The 20,995-nt window shown below is 39.3% G+C and overlaps 1 protein-coding gene across 2 annotated transcripts in view; it reads left to right on the top strand.

The window, feature by feature from the left end:
* Positions 1 to 20,995, top strand: part of TSPAN12 (tetraspanin 12) — a 44,978-nt gene that overhangs the window by 12,113 nt on the left and 11,870 nt on the right. For both annotated transcript variants that reach the window (XM_061988729.1, XM_061988735.1), the window contains exons 3-5: positions 2,146 to 2,228; positions 2,867 to 3,002; positions 18,194 to 18,268. In XM_061988729.1, coding sequence (XP_061844713.1) covers positions 2,146 to 2,228; positions 2,867 to 3,002; positions 18,194 to 18,268 — 294 coding nt within the window. The remainder of the gene's footprint in view (positions 1 to 2,145; positions 2,229 to 2,866; positions 3,003 to 18,193; positions 18,269 to 20,995) is intronic.

Raw genomic sequence — 20,995 nt, 5'->3', positions numbered from 1 at the left:
TGGTGGTTATGTTTCCTAGGTGAAAGGAAGCAGTCCTTTTCTTACAGTTACTGTTCATGATACGGTCATTAAACATTTCTGTAGAAATAACATGGCCTTGTGTTAGCCACATCCTGGAGATGTATCTGCTTAGACTTTCCCCTCACTGGTTTTACTTGGACAAAAATGTATATCTAGGTAGAGAAAACTCAACTTAGGCAGACAAAACAGAAATAAAAGTTCTCCATCCTGAGTTTTTTCTGTGTAAGTCTTCTAGCAAACTGAATGATTCTCTTGGTATTAGGACTCTGCTCATATCTTTCAGTTTCAAGGAAGTCCTTTCTGTCTCCTCTGGCTTTTAGCTGATTGCTCTGTGATCTACCTGTTGGCTCTGAATAAACCTGCAGGCTCCAGTATCCTTGTGGTCACTGTTTTGCCTGCCAAGCATTACCTCCGCTGAAGAAGGGATATCTTGTCTTTTTCCAAGGAATCCACCTCCTCTTGTTGCTCTGTGGGAATTTATTGCCATGTACTGAAGGCAGAAAGAAAACAAGTGCACCCTGTGAGTTCCTATTGGAGAGTGGGGACTAGACAGTCTATCAGTCAGGTGCAGGAAGGAGAATATTATTTAGCATGTCAACATTTTTTCTGGTACAGTTTTTGTAGCAGGACCATTTGTCTCATTAAAAGTTGCTGAGGAGTGTGGTTTTTATGTACTTCTCACTCTTGAGCACTACTTCTGTAAAGCAAAATAGCCAACTTTAAATAAAGTATTTTACTCTAAAGAAAGTGGAAATGCCAGCTAATGCTTTCTGTGTATGTATTGGCAGGCCTTTCAGGGAGATTTATAGGGTTAAAAATGTTTTCTGTTGCTTTTTGCCTCTTAGGAAGGTATACTTTCTGCTTATAGTCTCTTTACCTGTCTTTGAGTTAAAAACCTGTTTTTTGTTACTTTTGTGATGTATTTGCCTGATGCTTCCTTTCAAGGAGGTAACTGTTGAGAAATTTTTCTAGGAGGAGATTCTAGTAATCTCCTTTTCCTTGCTCCTACAGCTTCCTGCAAACAACACAGCAGAAAAAGCTGTTAACTCCTACTTTCCCACCAGCCAAAATAGATCTCAGAGTAAAGGCTGTGCATGTTGGGGATGTGCTGCTCTTGGGGCCAGAGGGCACGCACAAAGGTATGCTGTTAAGTGATTCCTCCTCCAGGAGGAAGGGTGTATTGACATACCTAGTGCAAAACACATGGACAAGTGTAGTACACAGTGCCTTGTACTCTAGCAGTACCTCTGTTACAACAGCAAAGAACTGGTGCTGTTACAATGTGGCATTCAGGTTTGGCTGCTCAAGCATGTCAGAGGCCAGAGTTTCTGCTGGTAGGATGCTAGAGTGCGCGATGGCCTCAGGTGACAGAAATCTGTGTTGGCTGAGGTGGTGGCAGTTCTAGGTGGATTTGGTCTCATGGATATACTTGCAGTAGGAGCAGACCTGGTGAAAGAGTAGTGGCTTTACGTCTCTTAAGTGCCTGGCAGGTTAGGTAACCAAGTGCTTTGATCTGAGGTTTATAATTGAAGTGCAGTGAGTTCTAGTGTCATTTTACAGTTAAGAAAATTGAGGCATAGTGTTTATGGTGTGACTTTATCTGAATGAGTGAGGAAATCAGGTTCTTCCAAATTAAAACCCAAGACAAATCTCCTCTCCTGTGTATTGACACTGTTGTATCCTGTATGGGGCAAATTATTCTTCACTGGCTGTGTAGCTGAGCTTGGCTTCATGGTTTCATCCAGCCTGGTGGATATCGCTTGTGAGCCCTGAAAGAGTTGCTGAAACTCTCCCTGTTCTTTCTATGGTACGTTGTACAGTAATGGGATTTAGGCCAGAAGTGGTAGTGCTGGGTAGATTAGAAAGTATCCCAGGCATTAATTATGTATACTGGAAGAGAAGATCGTCACTGGCTCCCTAAATACTTGGGCAACAAGCCAACTCTAAGCATACACAAGTAGAGTTTTGGGCACAGTATTCTCTTCAAATAAAGAGTGCATGAAATTACCGATCAATCATCAGTAACAGTGATGTTACTGATGATAGATCCTCTTAAATTATGAATAATCTTGCAGTCTTTTTTAAATGCATGATAAATAACTTCACTTTTTGGTTTTTTTTAAGTTGATGGCCATCAGCGTGTTAGGTGTTTCTGCTTGGATGAGAGACTACCTGAATAATGTCCTCACTTTAACCGCAGAAACAAGGTAAAGCTTTCCTTAAACCTATTAATCTGTGTGGGTGATTGATTGCAGTATGTGTTACCCATTCTGTATGGCATGTTTCTTAATTAGTATTTCTAGAATTAAGAAGCCTTCAGTTAAGCTAATTATTGTTTTGTTGACAGGTGTGCTTTTGTCACTGTTTCTGGCATCAGTTGAAATGAGAAGTACGGGGAAGATGTGAATTCAGTCTTGCTGAATTCCTGTGTTTTTTCTCTTCTGACAGTGATCAGTCTTTGGCCTTTTGCCACATGTAACCATATTATATTACTATTTAGTTTTGAATACTTTATTCAGTCCAGAGATTTAGGAATGCTGTTAAGTTTATTACAGCAGAGCTTATGAGTCCTAGTGATGGAACAAGCCCTCATTGTGCTATATACTGTGCAAGTGCAGGACAGGAAGATCTGCATTGCTCCAAAGAGATTTGAGATGATGCATTGCTTTCTGGTACCTCAATGCAGCATTTGACTTAAACACCACATAGAAGAGATTTCTGTGCAATGTTGGAACTAATACATCTGCTAATCCACCGGTTTTATTTTAATGCCTATATTATGTTTTTCTTCTGTATCATTTTTGTATGATTATTCTTTTTTGATTATGAATTTCACTCATTTCAGGGTGGAGGAGGCTGTTATTTTGACTTACTTTCCTGTGGTCCACCCGGTCATGATTGCAGTTTGCTGTTTCCTCATCATAGTTGGAATGCTGGGCTACTGTGGAACAGTGAAAAGAAATCTGTTACTCCTTGTCTGGGTATGTTTCATAACCTCTAAAGCCAGCTAACTTCTGCATCCCTTCCCAATGTAAGAGAATTTTAAATCCACGGGCACTAGATAAACACTGATTATTTTTTATTACCGTGTTGAGTTATGATACCAGTCAAGAATTATAATTGCAAAGCACACAGTAGGAAAGAATTTATTGCCTAGACTGCATTGTGCTGTGACTGAAAGACAAGCAGTGTCTCATTTGCAAAAATCCACTTCATTTAGTAGAGGAGTTGCTGAAGGGAAAAATAACTCAAACTCTTAAGTACTAATAATTATAGGAATGTCAGTCAGTGCTCTGAAATAAACCCTTATGCTACCCTTCTGACTCTTGGCTGTGCAATAGCTAAATAACCTAGACTGTGCTTTATCCCCACAGTTGATTGCATGTGTAAAATAAGGGCATTTGTAGCTGATGAAAGTTAGTTATGAGTCTGTTGAAAAGCTTTGCCTTCTCTTATGTGGATGTGGAATTTTGCAGTTGCAAAAGAGATCAAGGACTGAGAGCTAGCTGTGCCATGTACCTGTACATTTCTTAGAAGTCCAGCTAGTCCAGTCCCTTAAGGTGTTGTGATAAGCAGGATTCCAAGCAGTCTGTAAGCCTGAGAGAGTGGGAGCAAGGGATGTGAAAGAGGCTTGACTACTGTAATTCCAGCAGGAGAAAGTGGAAGAGTAAAATCCTTCAGCTCTATGTAAGTAGAGTTGGGCTCTTGCTTTTTTTTTTTTCACTGCAGTGTGTGTTGTGTTCTCCTAAAGAGCATTTGACTGCATTGTTCCTGTGGATTTGTGTGGGCTTAACTACATGATTTTTCACAAAGTGACTAAAAACAAAGTGAGAAACGTAGTTGAAATTTAGGCATCTTGTGCTTTTATCTAATAGGAAATAGTCTAATTGCAGGGAAACGGTACTGGGGTTTTGTATTAAAATGTTACAGAGTTGGTGGTTTTTAATGTGAATTACATTAATTAAATTAATGTGAATTAAAATTAATTAAAAGACAAAAGCAACTATATGATGTAGTATCAAAAAAAGTTGTTGTTTTTGGCATAAGTCTTGAAAGAATATCATCACTAATTAAAAATAAAATAAAGTTAAAACAGGTTTTGGCCTTCAGTTTATTTAAACAGATAGTGAAAAGAAGAAATAATTTACAGCTTTTAATACCATCTGGAAATAAATTATTTAAAGTGTATTTAGGCAGTCAAATTATACTTAATCAAAACAAGACATTTCTATCATTTTATGTTGCAGTATTTCATTTTCAGGAGCCTGAGAATTTGCTCTTGCTAAGCAAACTTATAAGCAAAACTAAATGATATATCCCCAAGTATGTCGTTATCTTTGATTAATTGTGAAAAGGATGCAGTTGTGTTATACCTCAAAAGTATGCAGACCTAAGTCAAAGCTTCATTCATCAGACTGATTAGAAAAGTGATGGATCAACAAAAATGAGCTTTTGTACAAGCAGAAGAACTGAAAGAAAAGAACCTTCATGTAAAATGTTAACAACCTCTTCAATCATCCTTTTAATCTTCTTTGTGAAGTACATGAACAGCCGTAATGATGACATGCAGAGATACTTGGATACAAATTTTGATGTTCCTGGCAGCATGTTAATTGCTAGTGCTAATATTGTTAATTGAAATTGATTTTTTGAAAATCTAATGAAGGACATGGACCATAATATATATATTATGGTGTTAAATATTTTTGATACATCTGAATACATAATAATTTTCATTTTGTTTTAAAGTTTTATCTTGCAATTAAAATGCTTGAAGTGTTCCCAGCTTCATGAGTCCTGCACTTGTACCACAACAACCCCATGCAATGCCACAGGCTTGGGGATGTGTGGCTGGAAAGCTTGTCTGGCTTCAAATTTGTCTGCTGATGTTTTCACAAGGGGAAAAACTGTTAGAAATATTTGATGGGCAGTAAGGCAATTATTTATTTTTTTAAAATACATATATATATTTCATAATAATGTTGGCAGACAAATAAATATTCCTCAGAGTTAAATGTTAGATTCTGTTGCTCCGTAGTCAGACAGCCTGTTAATTCTGTTATGGCAAAACCTGGTTATAAATTGGAACTTGGTGGACTAAATTGTCTATTCATTGAATTGATATAAGCAGATAAAACATCATTAAATAAAACAAATCTTTTTCTTAAGAAGCAGGCAAATATTTTATAAAGAGATAAAAATGAAATTATACTGTATTTTGGTTGAAAAGTCAAACTGGAGAGCTATGACAAACCTGAGGTGAACGTGGCTGTTTCCTGGTAGTAGTTCTCAGCCAACTAAATGCAATGTCTGTGAAAGTGGTTTCTGCAAAGTCCATCTGGAGAATGACAGGGTGTATCACTACTTGGGGCAGATTCTTCTGTACCCATACACTCATTCTGTTCTTTGTAGATGCAAAGGTGATAGGAGTAATTCAATTTGGTGATTTGAGTTTGCTGTTTTACAAGATGCCAGTAACCACCAATGTCTCTCTAGAAAGTACTCTGTGAAATGTTATCTGCTCTACAGTGCCACAACACTAACTATTCTGCAGTACTTGTGGCTACAGTTGACATAAATTTGTGTGAGAAATTAGTGATAAATAATTTCTTGGTCTTTTTTCTTTTGTGGCAGCATGTATTTCTGCAATAATACATAATATAGGTTATTTGTTGTGTAATAAGGATGTTTGTTCTGATCCATGTGGACTCGTAACACAGTCGCAGCTGCTCCAATACCCTGTACTAACATTTGGCACTGGGATTGTTATTTATGAACCAGAAGTATTTCTTCATTATTTAATTACCAAGCATTGAAAGGGAAGATATAACTGACAAAAATACTTGATATAAAGTTGTGCAGTTGGGAAACAGACAGGGCAGAGACTGCGTTCACTTTTGTATTTTGGTTCTTTTATCAGCAGCTCCTTTATGAATGTGGTGTAAGCAGGAGGAAAACAGATTTAGAAGACAGGTTGGCCTGCCTGGTTGAACAACTGGTTTAAGTGTTTGATGAGAAGTCAGTACTGTGCTAAAACACAAATTCAAATAGTCAGTGGGTAAGTTAGGGCTTGAACATTTAGCTTGCCTTTTGAAGTGCTTGTTGTGTGATGTTGTGAGAGAAAATACACCTGAAGTTCACCAGTTTTTATTATACTCCGTTATTTTCAGATGAGCAACTTTCTCAAGAAAAGAAATACAAAGCTTCTTTTTCCTTTTCTTTCTGTATTTAAAACTTTCAGTACAGACGTGAACTGCTTAAGGAGATGCCTGTAGTGATCATTTTGACACTTTTGCCTTGATATGGGAAAGAGGATAAGCTTGTTTCCTGTTCAGATCATGATTTTTAAGGTTCAAACAACTCGTTATGTTTTGAGATGGGTGTTGTTGGTGCCACTGTCACCAGCAACCAAAGCTGGGCTTTGCAGTAGTGGATGCATTATGCAGGGCTCTCAGTGTGTTGTAGTGAGCTGCATTGGTCCTGGGGTCCATTGCTGACTTCTCTGTCTGCCTAAGCACAAGGTGTGTTTAATTGACTTTGTCTTCTCCAATGTAAATGTAGGTCACTGTATATGTACTTTTTCAAAGGTGAGTGACACTATGAAACAGTGCCTGATTTTCTCAACTTGGAGAAAGAGCTTACAGGTGAGAGGTACAAGTTGCCTATTGTTATAGGTTATTAGGAGGCTTTCAGAGATGAAGGGTTCTGTCTGCTGAACAAACTACAGAATGTTGGGGTGGAGGAGCATGACAGGAATTGAACTGGTGGGAGTGTCCAGGTTCTCTTGCAAATATTTGGCTTAAGTCCAAATGTTGGCTCTGCTCACAGTGATGATCTGCTTCCTTCACCTCTACTGCACTTAGCAGCTGCCTTGAACACACAGCTGTGATGTACCAGAGCAGAGACTGCACGGTACTATGTGGCACAGCTATCCAGCGGCTGAAAGTAAGAACTCTGCAGGCCCTTGAGGGCTATTCAGGGAAGTGCCTTTGACTTAGGACAGCAAGGTTAGACAGTGCGGTTATGATGCCATCAAATAAAATGGATTTTTTAATATACTTCTGAAATAGTGAAGAACTATTCTTTTGGAAGAAAGTACAGAGTACTGTTAAAAGGTAAATATCTGTTAACAGTAGTCATTTTGTCGTTCTAGTGTATTTTCAGCATGAAACGTACTGCCTGAACTTCTGTGGCACATTTCTCACTGTGTGCTATACTTTTAGGCTCATCTAATGAGAATAACTGCTTTGTCTGTTATTGGGGACATATGTCTTGAGCATTGGTTTTACTAGATGTCACCATGTCTGGCCTCATGATCCAAAACTTCTGGAACAAGCCTTGTTCCTTTCACCTTCCTTGATCCTATTTGTCTCCATTCCTACTGGTTATGCTCTTACTATTGCTTCCTCCCTCCAAGTCCTTGAAGTCATTAATACCCAGAGCAGGCAAAGAGAGTAAAATGACACTAGAGCCAAAAGGAGCTCTGGAGGGATACTCCCTGGTGTACAGAGAGGAGGGAAAGTAGTAATAAAAAGACTGGTGAACTAGAATGATGAAGAGGGTTCCAGGAATCTATTGAAAAGATAGGGATGATATGACAGTAAGTTCAAGGGGCTTGTTGAGGTAGAGGGCTGAGGATAGTATCAGGATGAGAACGTGGGATGCTGCATTTTGACTGAGAAAAGAAGATGGGGAGCTGCTGACATGATATGTGGCCTTGCTCCTATAGTGGTTTTGGTTTTTTCTCCTCTGTCCTTCCCAGTTCTTCTTTTCTCATTGCTTGTTTGCCCATTTTTTTTTTCCTCTGATCAAGAAATTAGGGAATGAATCTCCAAGAGCAAGGAAGGAGCAAATAAGTAAACAATCCATAAAACTCAGCCAGACCCTCCATATGTTGTCTGAAGCACAGCCCAGCCTCATGGGTGAGGCATGCCTTAGCACTGTGGTTCAATTGTGTTCTTGTTGCAACAAACTGAGCATGGAGTGGATGTCCTGTCAGGTAAATTTGTATCTTTTTCTTGCATAACGTTGAGCTTTTGACTGTTGAACAACAGAGATTCTTTGCTGTGTGAAAAAGGATTGTGTTATGGTTTTTATATGGAAGAACACTTCTTCAGTCAAAATGGCGAATGTTTGAAGTGTTTTGGGACCTACTGAGGCAGAGTTATTGGATCAGCACTGAATTGGTCTATGTTACAAGGAAAAAGGATTATCTTGACTAAGGAAGCATTTTGATGTTTAATTTCCTTGGTAGAAAATAAAGAGAGAGCAGAGAGATGAAGGGAGTGATGTTTCAAAGATCTATGTGGAAAAGGAAACACTAGTTTTTAGTATACATCCTATGAAATAAGGGGGCAAGAAGGGGAAAGAGAATATTGTAAACTGTGAGGAAATGATGTTCTAATGTCTATTAAGTCCTGCTCAGTACTTTACTATGACCTTGCAGTGACCCTTATTCCTTGGAGTTCGTTGACTTGAGGTAATTGAGCTTTTGAGCAAATAAATCCTAATAATTGTCTGAAGTGTATATTTGCTTATTTCCAAAGTAATACCTGTTTTCTTATCTAAGCAAAGATTAACCATTAAAGTAAAAATGTAAAGCAAATCACTAATATCTCACAGAAGAATTGAGGCTGTAAACAAAGTTCTAACTATTCGTTAGTAATTTATTTTACTTTATAAAAAAGCAAAGGAATCAATCGAAAGAGCTTGATCACATACCTTAGAAAATTAAAATGTTCATTGCCATAAAAAAAGGATTAAAAAAAATAATCATAAAGGCTTTGGAAGAAAGTGATAACCATTTGCATAAAACTGAGTTTGCAAAGCTCATGGGCTTTAAGACATTTTGATAAAACTTTGTGGTCTGGAAAACTGAATAAAAAATAGAGAGATTAGATCATTTTATTCTGGAATATATTTATTTTGAAGAACTGGATGGTATTTGATAGCTAATGTTATAAGTTGTTAGTTTTAGCCCATTTCCTTGTTGACTTGTGACTGTGTCTCTCATGTCTGTGTTGTCAAGCAAGTAAACCAGATTTTAAATTGAAATGACAAATGAACTGTTAATCCCTTCAGGGCAGGGCTGAGGGGAGCTGGGATGTGGGGAGCAGGGGAAGGGGAAAGTTTGCAGTTCTGGAGTGGATAAACAGGATTTCAATATTCCATGCAGCTTGTCAGACTCCATGGAATGAGTATTTTTACCATTTCTAAAAGGTACAGCTGGATTAATCATAAAATAACCCTGTTTGATTGTAAACCATAGTAAAAAATGAAGGGAACCATAGCTTGTAAGTTACTGATGGGGGAAGCACAGTGGTGGTGGTCATCGACGTTTCTCAGGGTGCAAATGTCTGATAGCTGGTGTCTCAGAAGAACAAGACCAATGCTCTAAGGCTATTTCCCAATGGCATAACCCTTTCAAAATCTTCAGGTATTTATTTTACATACCCTATACTCTGATGTTTTAGAGATTCCCATGAGGTTTCATTCTGCAGCTGCCATATCCTTGAAATCTTAGAAGTCTATGGAAGGTGGAAAGAGGATTGGTTGCTTGGGAAGAGTATAGGAATGTTGCCAGAGAATGTAGGGATGAAACCAGGAAGACTAAAGCCCTTTTAAAATTAAACCTAGCAAGGGAAGTAAAGGAAAACAAGAAGTGCAGAAGGAAGACTAGGGAGAATGTGAGCCTGCTGCTGAATGAAGAGAGTGCCCTGGTGACAGAAGATGCAGAGAAGGTGGAAATAGAGTATTAGAAGATAAAGAGGGCCAAGATGTCTGTCTTTAAGGATCACTTTTTCCAAGCTCAGGATCAGAGCATCCCAGTAGGTAGATACCAAGCAAGATAGCCAGGAGACCTGCATGATTAAATAGGGAACTGTTGGGCAAACTCAAGTGGAAGAAGAGAGTCTATAGATCATGGAAGGATGGGGTGGCCACTTGGGATGAATATAAGACTGTTGTCAGAGGACATAGGGATGCAATTAGGAAAGCTAAAGCCTTGTTGGAGTTGTACCTTGCAAGGAAGGTCAAGGAAAACAAGAAGAACTTCTTCAAAGTGGACAAAACTAGCACTAGAGACACTGTTGAATGAGGCAGGTGCCCTGGTGACAGAGGATACAGAGAAGGCAGAGTTACTAAATGCCTTCTTTGCCTCTATCTGTACTGTTGGAGTCTGTCCTCAGGAGCCCCAGACTCCAGAGGAAGTCAGGTTAAAGGAGGAATTTTGATTGATGAGGACTGTGTTAAGGATCAGTTGAGCAGTCTGGATGTGCATAAATCCATGGACCCTGATGGGATACACCTGCAGGTGCTGGTGGAGCTGGCATAAGTCATTCCTAAACCACTCTTCATCATCTTCAGTAAGTTTTGGAGGTGTCTGAGGACTGCAGGAAAGCAAATGTCACTCCAGTCTTCAAAAAGGGTAAGAAGGAGGAGCTGGGTAACTACAGACCAGTCAGCCTCACCTCCATCCCTGGAAAGGTGATGGAACAACTTATCCTGGGTGCTGTCTCCAGGCATTTCAAGGACAAGAGGGTCATTAGGAGCAGTCAACATGGTTTTACCAAAGGGAAGTGATATTTGACCAATCTGGTAGCCTTTTATGAAGATGTAACCAGGTGGATAGATGGTGGTAGTGCAGTGAATGTGATTTATCTTGATTTTCAGTAAAGCATTTGACACACGTCTCCCACAGTATCCTCACAGCAAAACTGAGAAAATATAGGCTGGATGATAAAGTAGTGAGGTGGATTGTTCACTGGTTGAAGGGAAGAAGGCAGAGAGTTCTGATCAATGGGGCAGGGTCTAGTTGGAGGCCTGTATCTAGTGGAATCCCTCAGGAGGTGATGCTGGGACCAGTACTGTTCAATCTATTCATTAATGACCTTGATGAGGGAACAGAGGGGACTGTCAGCAAGTTTGCTGATGATACTAAACTGAGGGTAGTGGCTGACACACCAGAAGGCTGTGCTGCCATTCAACGAGACCTGGATAGGCTGGAGGGGTGGGCAGTGAGATATCTAATGAAGTTCAACAAGGGCAAGTGCAGAGTCTTGCATCTGGGAAAGAATAACCCCATGTACCAGTACAGGTTGAGGAATTAACTATTAAGAGAGTAGTATAGGGAAAGGAGACCTGGGAGTCTTGGTGGACAGCAGGATACCATGAGCCAACCATGTGATCTTATGGCCAAGAAGGCCAATGGCATCGTGGGGTGTATGAGAAGGGATACTGACAGTATGTTGAGAGAGGTTCTCCTCCTCCTCCTTTCCTCTACCCTTGGCAGACCACATCTGGAATATTTTATCCAGTTCTGAGCCCCTCAGTTTAAGAAGGACAGGGAGCTGCTGGAAAGAGTTTAGCGCAGGGCCACAAAGATGATGGAGTAGACTGGTGAGGTGCCTGAAGACTGGAGGAAGGTCAATGTCACTCCTGCCTTCAAAAAGGGCAAGGAGGACTCAAGAAACTACAGGCAAGTCAGCCTTACCTCCATCCCTAGAAAGATGATGGAGCAGTTCATCCTGGATGTTACCACTAAACACACAAAGAAGATGGTTATCAGGGGGACTCCACATGGATTTACCAAGGGAAAAACCCGTTTGACCAACCTGATACTCTTCTATGATGGCAATACTAGCTGGCTGGTTGAGGGTAGAGAAGTGGATGTCATGTACCTTGACTTCAGCAATGTCTTTGACACCATCTCCCATAACATCCTCATAGGAAAGCTTGAACGGTGTGGGTTGGATGAGTGGACAGTGAGGTGGATCAAGAACAGGCTGAATGACAGAGCCCAGAAGGTGGTGATCAATGGCACAGAATCAAGTTGGAGGCCTGTGGCCAGTGAAGTTCCACTGATTCTGGGGCCAGTCTTATTCAGCATCTTCATCAATAACCTGGATGAGGGGACAGAGTGTACCCTCAGCAAGTTTGCTTATGACACCAAACTGGGAGGACTGGCTGATTACCCAGAATGCTGTGCTGCCATCAGTGGGATCTCGACTGGCTTAAGAGTTGGGCATAGAGGGACCTCATGGAGTTCAACAGGTGCAACTGTTCAGCCTGGAGAAGAGGAGACTGAGGAGTGATCTCATTAACACCTGCAAGTATTTAAAAGGTGTGTGTGAAGAGGATGGGGCAACACTTTTTTCTGTTGTCTCCAGTGACAGCACATAAAGGAGTAATGGACAAAAGCTGGAACAAAAAAGTTCCAATTAAACACAAAATAAAATTTGGCTTTTAGGGTGAGGGAGCCCTGGCACAGGTTGCCCAGGGAGGCTGTGGAGTCTCCTTCAAAACCTGCCTGGATGCATTCCTGTGTGATCTGATTGAGGTGAAACTGCTTTAGCAGGGGATTGGACTAAATGATCTTTAGAGATTCCTTCCATTCTATGAACTTCTGACTTGTTGTCAGTCCTTGCTTGCCTTTGCTTTCATATAGAGAAAGCTCCCTTGCTTTCTCACTGTCTGAAAGTGAGGTTAAGAAGTCAGTATTTTGTGTGTTACGTGATGCAATGTATTTGTTCTCTAGGGATTAGTTCAGTAGACTGTGACATCTCAGGTTTTCTAGGATGACAGTAGTTAATTAGGAAGCTGTCAAATGAAATAAGATTCTAATCCCAGTAACAGGAGCATCATGTGACCTGCAAAACAAAAGTTTTGAGGGAGGAAAAGGATCAATGAAGTCACTGTTATGCCTTTCTAGTTATGACAAAATTTGAGTTGCTGCAGAACCCTGTCTTAATTCTTGTTTCTGTGAGTTCCTTAGACTCTTGCTTCCAAACTGCAAAAAGAAGTAATCATACCATGTTTGGTATGAATAGGATCAAGAGAGCATGTCTGAGGATGTATTCATGTCTTTGGTTCTCATTGTGCATGAGCCAACAGCCCATAGATTTCACAGGTTATAGTAGCTGAACAGTGACAATTTCATAGGTCATTGGCAAAAAATTACCCAACCCAGCTGTAACAGAGCAAAAAAACCCACATGATATCGCTTCAGGAACATATTTAGGTATGCACAGCTTTGTGATACGGCTACCCTTACCTGCCTGGGCTGCTTGGCATCGTTGGGCCATAGTAACTCATTGGTCACAAAGTACTCTATCACTGAATTTCTGTCTGCTTTGGATGCTGTGGAGGGGTATCCTCAGAGAACAGTCATGTAGCTTTTATGTCTCTGCCAGTGGGATTATCAGTGGCCCACAATAGAGCACTGAGTATTCACATTGCTCTGGCTAGAGTTTTAACTATACTTCTCCATTCCTAATTGTAATTAGATTCTCTGTCAAGAAGGCTCTGAAAAATTCTGTGTTCTTGGTAATACTTTGGAGAAGGACATTTAAATTGGGGACCAGAGTGGGAGGAGGAGCTAAGATTTTACGAATTCCCTCCATGTCCTGTGTTTTTTCTGAAGTCATAGTTTTTTCCGTCATCCTGTTGCTATGTTAGTAACAAAAATAGGTTATTTTTTACCAGTCATTTTCACTTGTTTCCTGAAAAGCATAGCCAAATGATAAAGTAATTAATTGCAGGATTTATAGCTTATTGAAGACAAACAAAAAAAATCTCTAAAACTACAGGAAGAATTTTGTGTTGCATCTCTGCAAAAGACATAGAACATTTTGCTTCATGGTTTATATTCCCTGCAGTTGCCTGTGATTGCAACAAAAAAAATCTTGTACCCTGCAGGATAATAGAGAACCACGAGGGAGAGATTTTTATGTTGACATGCAGTTCATGTGTGTGCTGTTTACCACTGCTCTCTGAACAGAATGAAAGTTGTTGGAAGAAACATCTCTTAAACAAATGCAAACTATATTAGACTCAGTAATAGAGGGTTTGTGGTTGTATTTGTTATTTTTCTGTTTCTTATTTAAGTGGTTGAGATGATAAAGATAGAAATTGCTCCTGTAATGCATCGATGGCGATTTGCTTAGTTTGGTAGAACAAACAGAATAGCAAAAACCCTCATAATTTAACTAGGTTAAATTAATTTTGTAGTTCCGTTTTTTAGCCTTAGATTGAGAGAGAAGACATTTTGGGCATATGCCAGAGTCTATACGTTCCATGTGTGGAGCTTGTATCCTCTTATGGGATGCCACTGTAGTGTGCAGGAATTTTAAGCAGACTAAAACAGCCAGTCCATACAGATATTTATAAAAATAGTTTTTAATTACTTTGATTTTTTTTTTTGGTGCATATTTGAAAATACCATGTACCCTTCTCATGCTTTATCAAGTTCTGATTCTTCACATATCTATGTGACTAGCTGTCTGAATGAGCACAAAACCTAGTACTAGTCCCAATTTATGGTTTCTTTTTTTCCTGCCTGTGATTGTTTATTTGATGATTACCTCCCTTCTGTGGTTGAATTTCATCATCACTGGACTTCCATTTTATATATTCTACTATTGCACTGTCCTTTCTGTCCTATATGAATTCCCTGTAGAAGTGGACTTCATGGTTGTCTTGCAAAAGAGCAAGACCCCTCTGGAGGCTGTTATAAGTTGCAATAGCTGAGTATGATCTGGTAGTGTCTCTGTGCTAGCAGTTAGCATTCATTGTGGTGAGTTTCTGTGTTGTTGATGTGTGTGGTTTCTGGATTGGAGGTTTTAGGACAGGATGAGGATGTTGGCCATAGTTATTCTTTAGGCCTGTACAATATGAAGAGTATCCCAGTGGAACAGGGTCTAGTGATTACATAGGGAATATGTTTAATAACATTCTTTGGCTTTTTATCCTTTTTTCTTTACATCTCTCTAAAAGTGGTTTTCACAATAATGATTTTGTTCCCACTTCTTTCCTGTTTATTCTTTTGCACGGGAAAGAAAAGGGAACAGGATTCTCCTGAACTCAAGAGTCCTCAGTTCCTTCACCTGTTTTGAGACTGATGTGTTGGAAAAGTACAGTTATTTAAGCCTCTGCAGACTGTCAGTACTGTAGCTCTGTGCTCTGAGGATGGAGCCACATACACATAACCATTCACTGCCGCAGAAAAAGAATTCCAGGTGCTTGTGCAAGGTTCAAGGTATTAGAGGAGATGCTTCTGTTGGAAAGCTACTGGTTTACTGAGCTGCTGCTGCTGCCTGCTCCCCAGTGGCCTATGTGGTCAGCAAGCTTCATGAGGAGGTTGCAAAACCAGCTCCTGATAATTGACAACATCCATTTGACACTGAGGGATGCTGAAGTTCAGGATCTTGGGCATGTGTGTCTATGACTTAATGAGGAGCAGTACATGTGTACTGTATAATTTTTGTTATTGGCAAATATTTTTACATTGATATGTTACTGTCAAAAGAGTGTTTTCTACCAGCATTTTAGTAATTCATCTTCTCTCATGGAATTGTTTTAGTTTTTTCAGTCTTGCTGGAGGTAATCCTTCAGTGAAACTGACTCAGCCGGAATTGTAACAGGATAAAGGCACCGCCTAGAAAGTTTTCTGATGACTTTGTATCATCTGACAAGGGAGAGAATAATAGTGATGAGCAATTGCCTGCAAAAGAGAAATGTTAGAAGTCTGTAGGATTTTCCATGTGAAAGGTCTCTAGTTCTTGAAGTGATTCTGACTTTGCATTAATTGCTTGTAGATTTTAAAAAATTTATGATAGCCTGTAGATATCTGTACAAAGCCATTCACTTCTGTGCCTTCCCCATCCTACCTTCTCCCTGTCCCCATCATCCTCCATCCCCCCAAGAAATAAAAAGACGGTAGAAAATATCTCAGCAATGGCCAAGAGTGCTCTGAGCGAGATGTGCTGTAGAAGGTAATATCAGTGACCTGCTGGCACAGTTTAGAGTGTAATGCACAATAGTGCTTCTCAGTGAACTACTCTCCTTTACAAAATGTAGACACTCAGCCCATAGCAAGAAATATTAAGCCTTGCTTCAAAACCAAGTCCCCATTTCTGGCAAAAAACAAAAAGTGTGTAAATGCATGAAAATGTATTTAGCATTCAGACTCCTGTGGGAATTTAATTGAAGGCAAAGAATAAGCATTGAAGCCAGTAATAATTTCTGTATTTGGAAGATGGAAATTGGGAGTAATAAATTTAAATAATGGTTAGAGGTTTATTTTTTTTTTCTCCACACAACTTACATAAGAATTATTTGTTTTGCAAACCATTACATTTAGAGAGAGGTGTAATGTTCCCTTTCAACAGCAGAGTGAAACTGAAGCTCCTGCGTGTGGTTTTGGTGTGCCTGCAGTTCCTCAGTTCCTAACACGTGCTGTAATGTGTATAACTACTTCGTGTCTTTTCTTGTCTTTTGCTTTATGGACAGAAGATGTGCTTTCTTGGGACAGAGGCTTGATTTTGAAGTGCTCTGATGTGTCCAACTGTAGCTAGTCAGGAACATTCAATTCCTCACAGACCCAGAAGTGATTTATGAATGAATCTGGCTAAATAGTTGTCTGTCCTGGCCTATATTCAGTAACTGGAGAAAATCTTGGGTTTGTCTCTACTTTCTCCACTGGTACCACAGACTTTCTTTACTATATGCTGACAACAATGAGTAAGCTTCAAATGTTAAGGTTGGTGAATGAATTAAATGTTATAAGGAACTGTAAATGAAGAGTATTACAGAGAATGCCATACATCCACCCCCAAGGCGTATCGCTTTCGCCACGATCAGCGAGTTTCGTGTATGATTTGGGGATAGGAAGCAGTCCCAGGCTTGTTATTCAGTTACAGTATAAAACCAATGAAATTTTCTTTGACAGCTGAGACTTCAAATTTCCTTCTTACCAAAATGTTAACTTTTTCTCACTCAGCTATACTGACTCTGAAGATTCAATATAATGCAGTGGAGGCTAGTAAAGCAAGACTTTTCAGCACTGTCTTTATTGAACAGACCTTTGCAAGGAGAGGCTATGAGGACAGGTTTCTCTTGAAAATTCAGAGGAATATTTTCACATGTGCAAGCAAAGTTTCACTGTTTTCATCTGCAGACCTAATTCTGGGAGTTAGTATTCATCAGCAAGCAGAAGTTAAGGAAAGATACTGTTCAGTAACTGCTAAGGTATCTGTGAATTACTCGGTTCCAAATTGGGTGAATGAAGAAGGTGCAATGTAGATGACTGTGAAATCCTAACACTTGTGGATTTGTATTCTCTATTTTAAATAATACAATTTATTGACCCTTTAATAGGGGGGAAAAAAAGATCAATTGCCTTGAGTATGTGTTTTGTGTCTTTTATCTCTCCTAAATAAATTCCAGAATGAAAAGACTAAATTAGAAATTTTTTGGCATGTATATATTCTTATCTCGTTCTATTTTATGTTGTGTTGGTATTTCCTTGGTTTCCAAATAAAATTCAAATCCATGAAGACTGTAAGTTTGTCTTGTGTACTGGGAACAAGGGGAGCTTAGTCTGGTGACACGGAAGAAAGTTTGGAGTTGAGGATGGATAGAACTATGCCTCTGCTTTAAATAAAAGATACATTGGTTAATTTTAATTGAGAATATAAGTTAAAGCAGTGTTAATTTCCATGCAGCTGTATCTTGCAGTTCAGAGAAAGTTTGTTGATGCTATATGGAAAATAGTCCTACTCTTTAATTGCAGCTTTTCTTAATGGTCATTACCAAGACCTGTACAGCTTCTTCATTTGTACATGTATTTTCTATTTTTAAACAATTCAAGAGTTAGATCTTGGACAAAGATATGTGAATTCTTACCACTTCAATAAGAACATAGCTTTCAAGAGCCTTATTTGCTTCTGTCAGTTTTCTCTTTTTTTAAAATCCTTTTCTTTTTCTTCACCCTTTTTGCTATTAGAGTAAATTGGATATGTTGCTTAAATTAACAGAAGTGAAAAAAGAAATTTTTTTCCACATGTAAGGGGGAAAAAAAAGTGTCCTCTTGGCATCTGTTTTAGCATAGTGGATCATGATAGCCTTATACTCTTGGGCAATGAGGAAATTAATTTATTTTCTTATGGTAATGTTCATATGCATCATGTTAAGTTATTAAGAAATATTACACAATATAAACTTTTAGCAAGTTTGCTCCATGAATCGTTCATGTTTTGGTTACAAAAGTATATTTCAGATTCCAATGTCTTCAGTCACTTGAGATGTTAATAATGTCCTTTAGTATTATTAAGTCTTTTTTGTACAAAGTTAAGCTGAAAACCAAGCAAATCTAAGACCGTTCTGTTTTTTGCAGTACTTTGGAAGCTTGCTTGTAATCTTCTGTGTTGAGCTGGCCTGTGGTGTTTGGACCTACGAGCAGGAAATAACGGTGAGTCAGAAAAGGAGGTTACGTTTTTTCAACAGAGGAAAACAGAGGAGATTTCCATTAGCTAACTGTTTTCTAATTGCTATCTTGTTTACCTTTGTTCATTATTCCTACAGTCTAATTTCAAGTGACTGCCTTTTTTTTTTTTTCTTTTTAACAAACAGTTCTTAACAGCAAGCTTTTCTGTCTGGAAGGTCTTATCTGGTTTTCTCCCGGCAGCCTCTCTATTTCAGAGCCAAATCCTGCAGCCCCTGATTTAAGCAGTTTTTGTTAATTCTTGTTTAGGCAGGTTGTCATTGAAGTAAGTGGAAGTTTTGAGCATAAAGCATGAACTTCAGCCTGAAGATAAGTATTTTGAGAGAGGAGATGTGAGAATTTGCAGGGATTTTGCCCCTAAAGATCTTTATGTTTTGATGAGCTGTAGCTGTGTACTACATTGTAAACAGACAGTGTGTTCTTTCAATAGAGGGCTTGCTGTCCTCTGAAATCTTCACACTACCTCCACAAGCTATAAATGCCATTTTTAAGCAAAACATGTCTTAGCTGTAAAACACTCTTCTGTATACTTGTGAAGAAGTTTTTACCTCTGTCTAAGTCTTATAGCTGTACCAGCTTTTCATTTTAAAACTGAAGACCTGTAACCATCACATGAGAAAATAGGTAACAGTCAAGCAGAAATTAAACTCAAATGTTATTCTGCTGACTGCTGTATCCTTAGGTATTGTACTGGATCTGGAACATTTTTATGAATAGAGGGACAAATGTTTTATCTTAGCTGCCAAGATACATGCCCAATATACTGGTCTTTCCAACAGTGAGTAGCAATTACATTGCAGTAAGATGAGAGGAAGACTTCCTGATATTTATGTGGTACAGAGTCCAGAGGAATTTCTGGCAAATTTGAGGTCTGAAGTTACGTGTCAGCACTTTGCATCAGCGTTCATTCCCTTGTGGTACAGCTTCCAGAAAGGCGTTCTAATATAACAGTGATTAAAGCTATCCTATTCCTTTAAACCTCAGCTTATGTCAATGCATTTTAAAATTGGGAATGCAGACAAGAGGCATGCTTCATTCTATGGGCACAGCTGCCCTCTGGGTGGGGGAGGGGTTGCCAAGGATGATAGTTATAACGAACTTCCATCTTTCCACAGAAATCTTGTCAGTGAAAGCTGCCTGAAATAACGCATACCCTTCAGTGCACTGTTACATCCATTCTCCAACCTTCAATATTCAGTTAGAGAACCTGAAGTTACGCTGTGTATCAGTGACTCCCAAGCTTTCAGTTAACTGCTGTGCTACTAAGGACCAAACCTGGGACAGTTTGATAAAAGTCCTACCACGTGTTAAAGCACTGGTGATGCTGCTTGCCTCCAGGGAAAAAAAAAACATGACCATCCCTGCATCTCTTTGCCAAAACAAGCAGTGCTGAGCTCCTTGTCTGCACCTTCTGCAGTGGGTCATGGTGAACCCAGATATTCCACACTTCTCCATTTGTTCCTCTTTCTCCCAGGAGTTTGAGTATATGAACATAAGCATGCAAATAGCAGAAAAAAAATCTCCTCAGTAAGCGCTTTTCTGTTTTAGTCGCTCTTCTCTCTATGTATTTTTTTTTATTCCTTGTACCCTGAAATACTGGGTTTTTGTTTTCATCCAATTTCCTTCTCTTATTATTTTCATTGTCCTAACACTATTGCTTTTCCTGTGATGAGGTAGGCGAGACTCAGGTTTCTTGCTGCTGAGATCTGTAAGGAATGTGGCAGTCTGGAAGAGCGCAGTTGTTTTTCAGTGATTCTTTAATACCTGTGCAGGTCACTTCCCTAGAGCATACTTTCTCCCACTCTACTCGATGAAGATAACAAGACTCCCTCTTCATACCCATGGGGGTGACTTGATGACATGCTGATTTCCATGTGGCATGAAATCAAACAATCCTCTGGTGTGTTTCAAAGAATTAGTTGGCATTAGTGTAGGTGGGTGATGTTGTCAAAAATGTCACTGAGGCATAACCGCCTCTGCTGATCCAATGTGAGCTCTCTTTGGCTTGTGGACACGTTGCTCTAAGTGTCCTTGTATAAACAATTTTCCTTCCAGCTCGTGATAGCTCTCAGCATGAAGTGTGCCTCGTGACTAATTTATTCCACCCATAAGATTGAAAAGCCAGTGTGGGTTCTTGGCTTATCTTGGGCATTGTTCAAGCCTGGATACTCATTAGAAAAATAATAATGAATAAGTAGATCTCAACAGCAGACCGAGCTTTACAGAACTTAGGCTAAAATTGAAACAGCATCTCTAGTTACTGCTTGTTTACACACTACAGAAGAGTATTGGTGTGTAGTCAAACAAATGCATCCCAAGATTATTATTGTATCGTTCACTACTGTATGCATGAGCTGATGGGAAGCTATTTAGTACATATATCGCAATCCTTAGTTTGACATGTTGGCATTCTAGGAGCGGTCAAACACAGAGATTCCAGTATCTTTCCTTAGCTGCTGCAGTGAGGTTTAGTTTGTTTTGACTTGCTTTTAATTTCTTTCTCTCATGTCTTGATTGGTTTTTTTTTTCCTGCTTTCCATTGTTTTCATGAAGAAGTTGGACGCCTTGTGGTAACGTGTTAGCCTTGGACTGTGTTCAAATCAAGATAACAAAAAAATAGTCTTTGCAAATATGAGCTTAATTGCAGCGATATGAAATATCCAAAGGAAGCAGGGTGCTAACTTCCAACACAAG

The sequence above is a fragment of the Colius striatus genome, chromosome 1, assembly GCF_028858725.1.
Source record: "Colius striatus isolate bColStr4 chromosome 1, bColStr4.1.hap1, whole genome shotgun sequence".
Classification (NCBI taxonomy): domain Eukaryota; kingdom Metazoa; phylum Chordata; class Aves; order Coliiformes; family Coliidae; genus Colius; species Colius striatus.
Note: the sequence above shows the minus strand (reverse complement) of the source record. Positions and strands in the feature narration are given on the sequence as shown.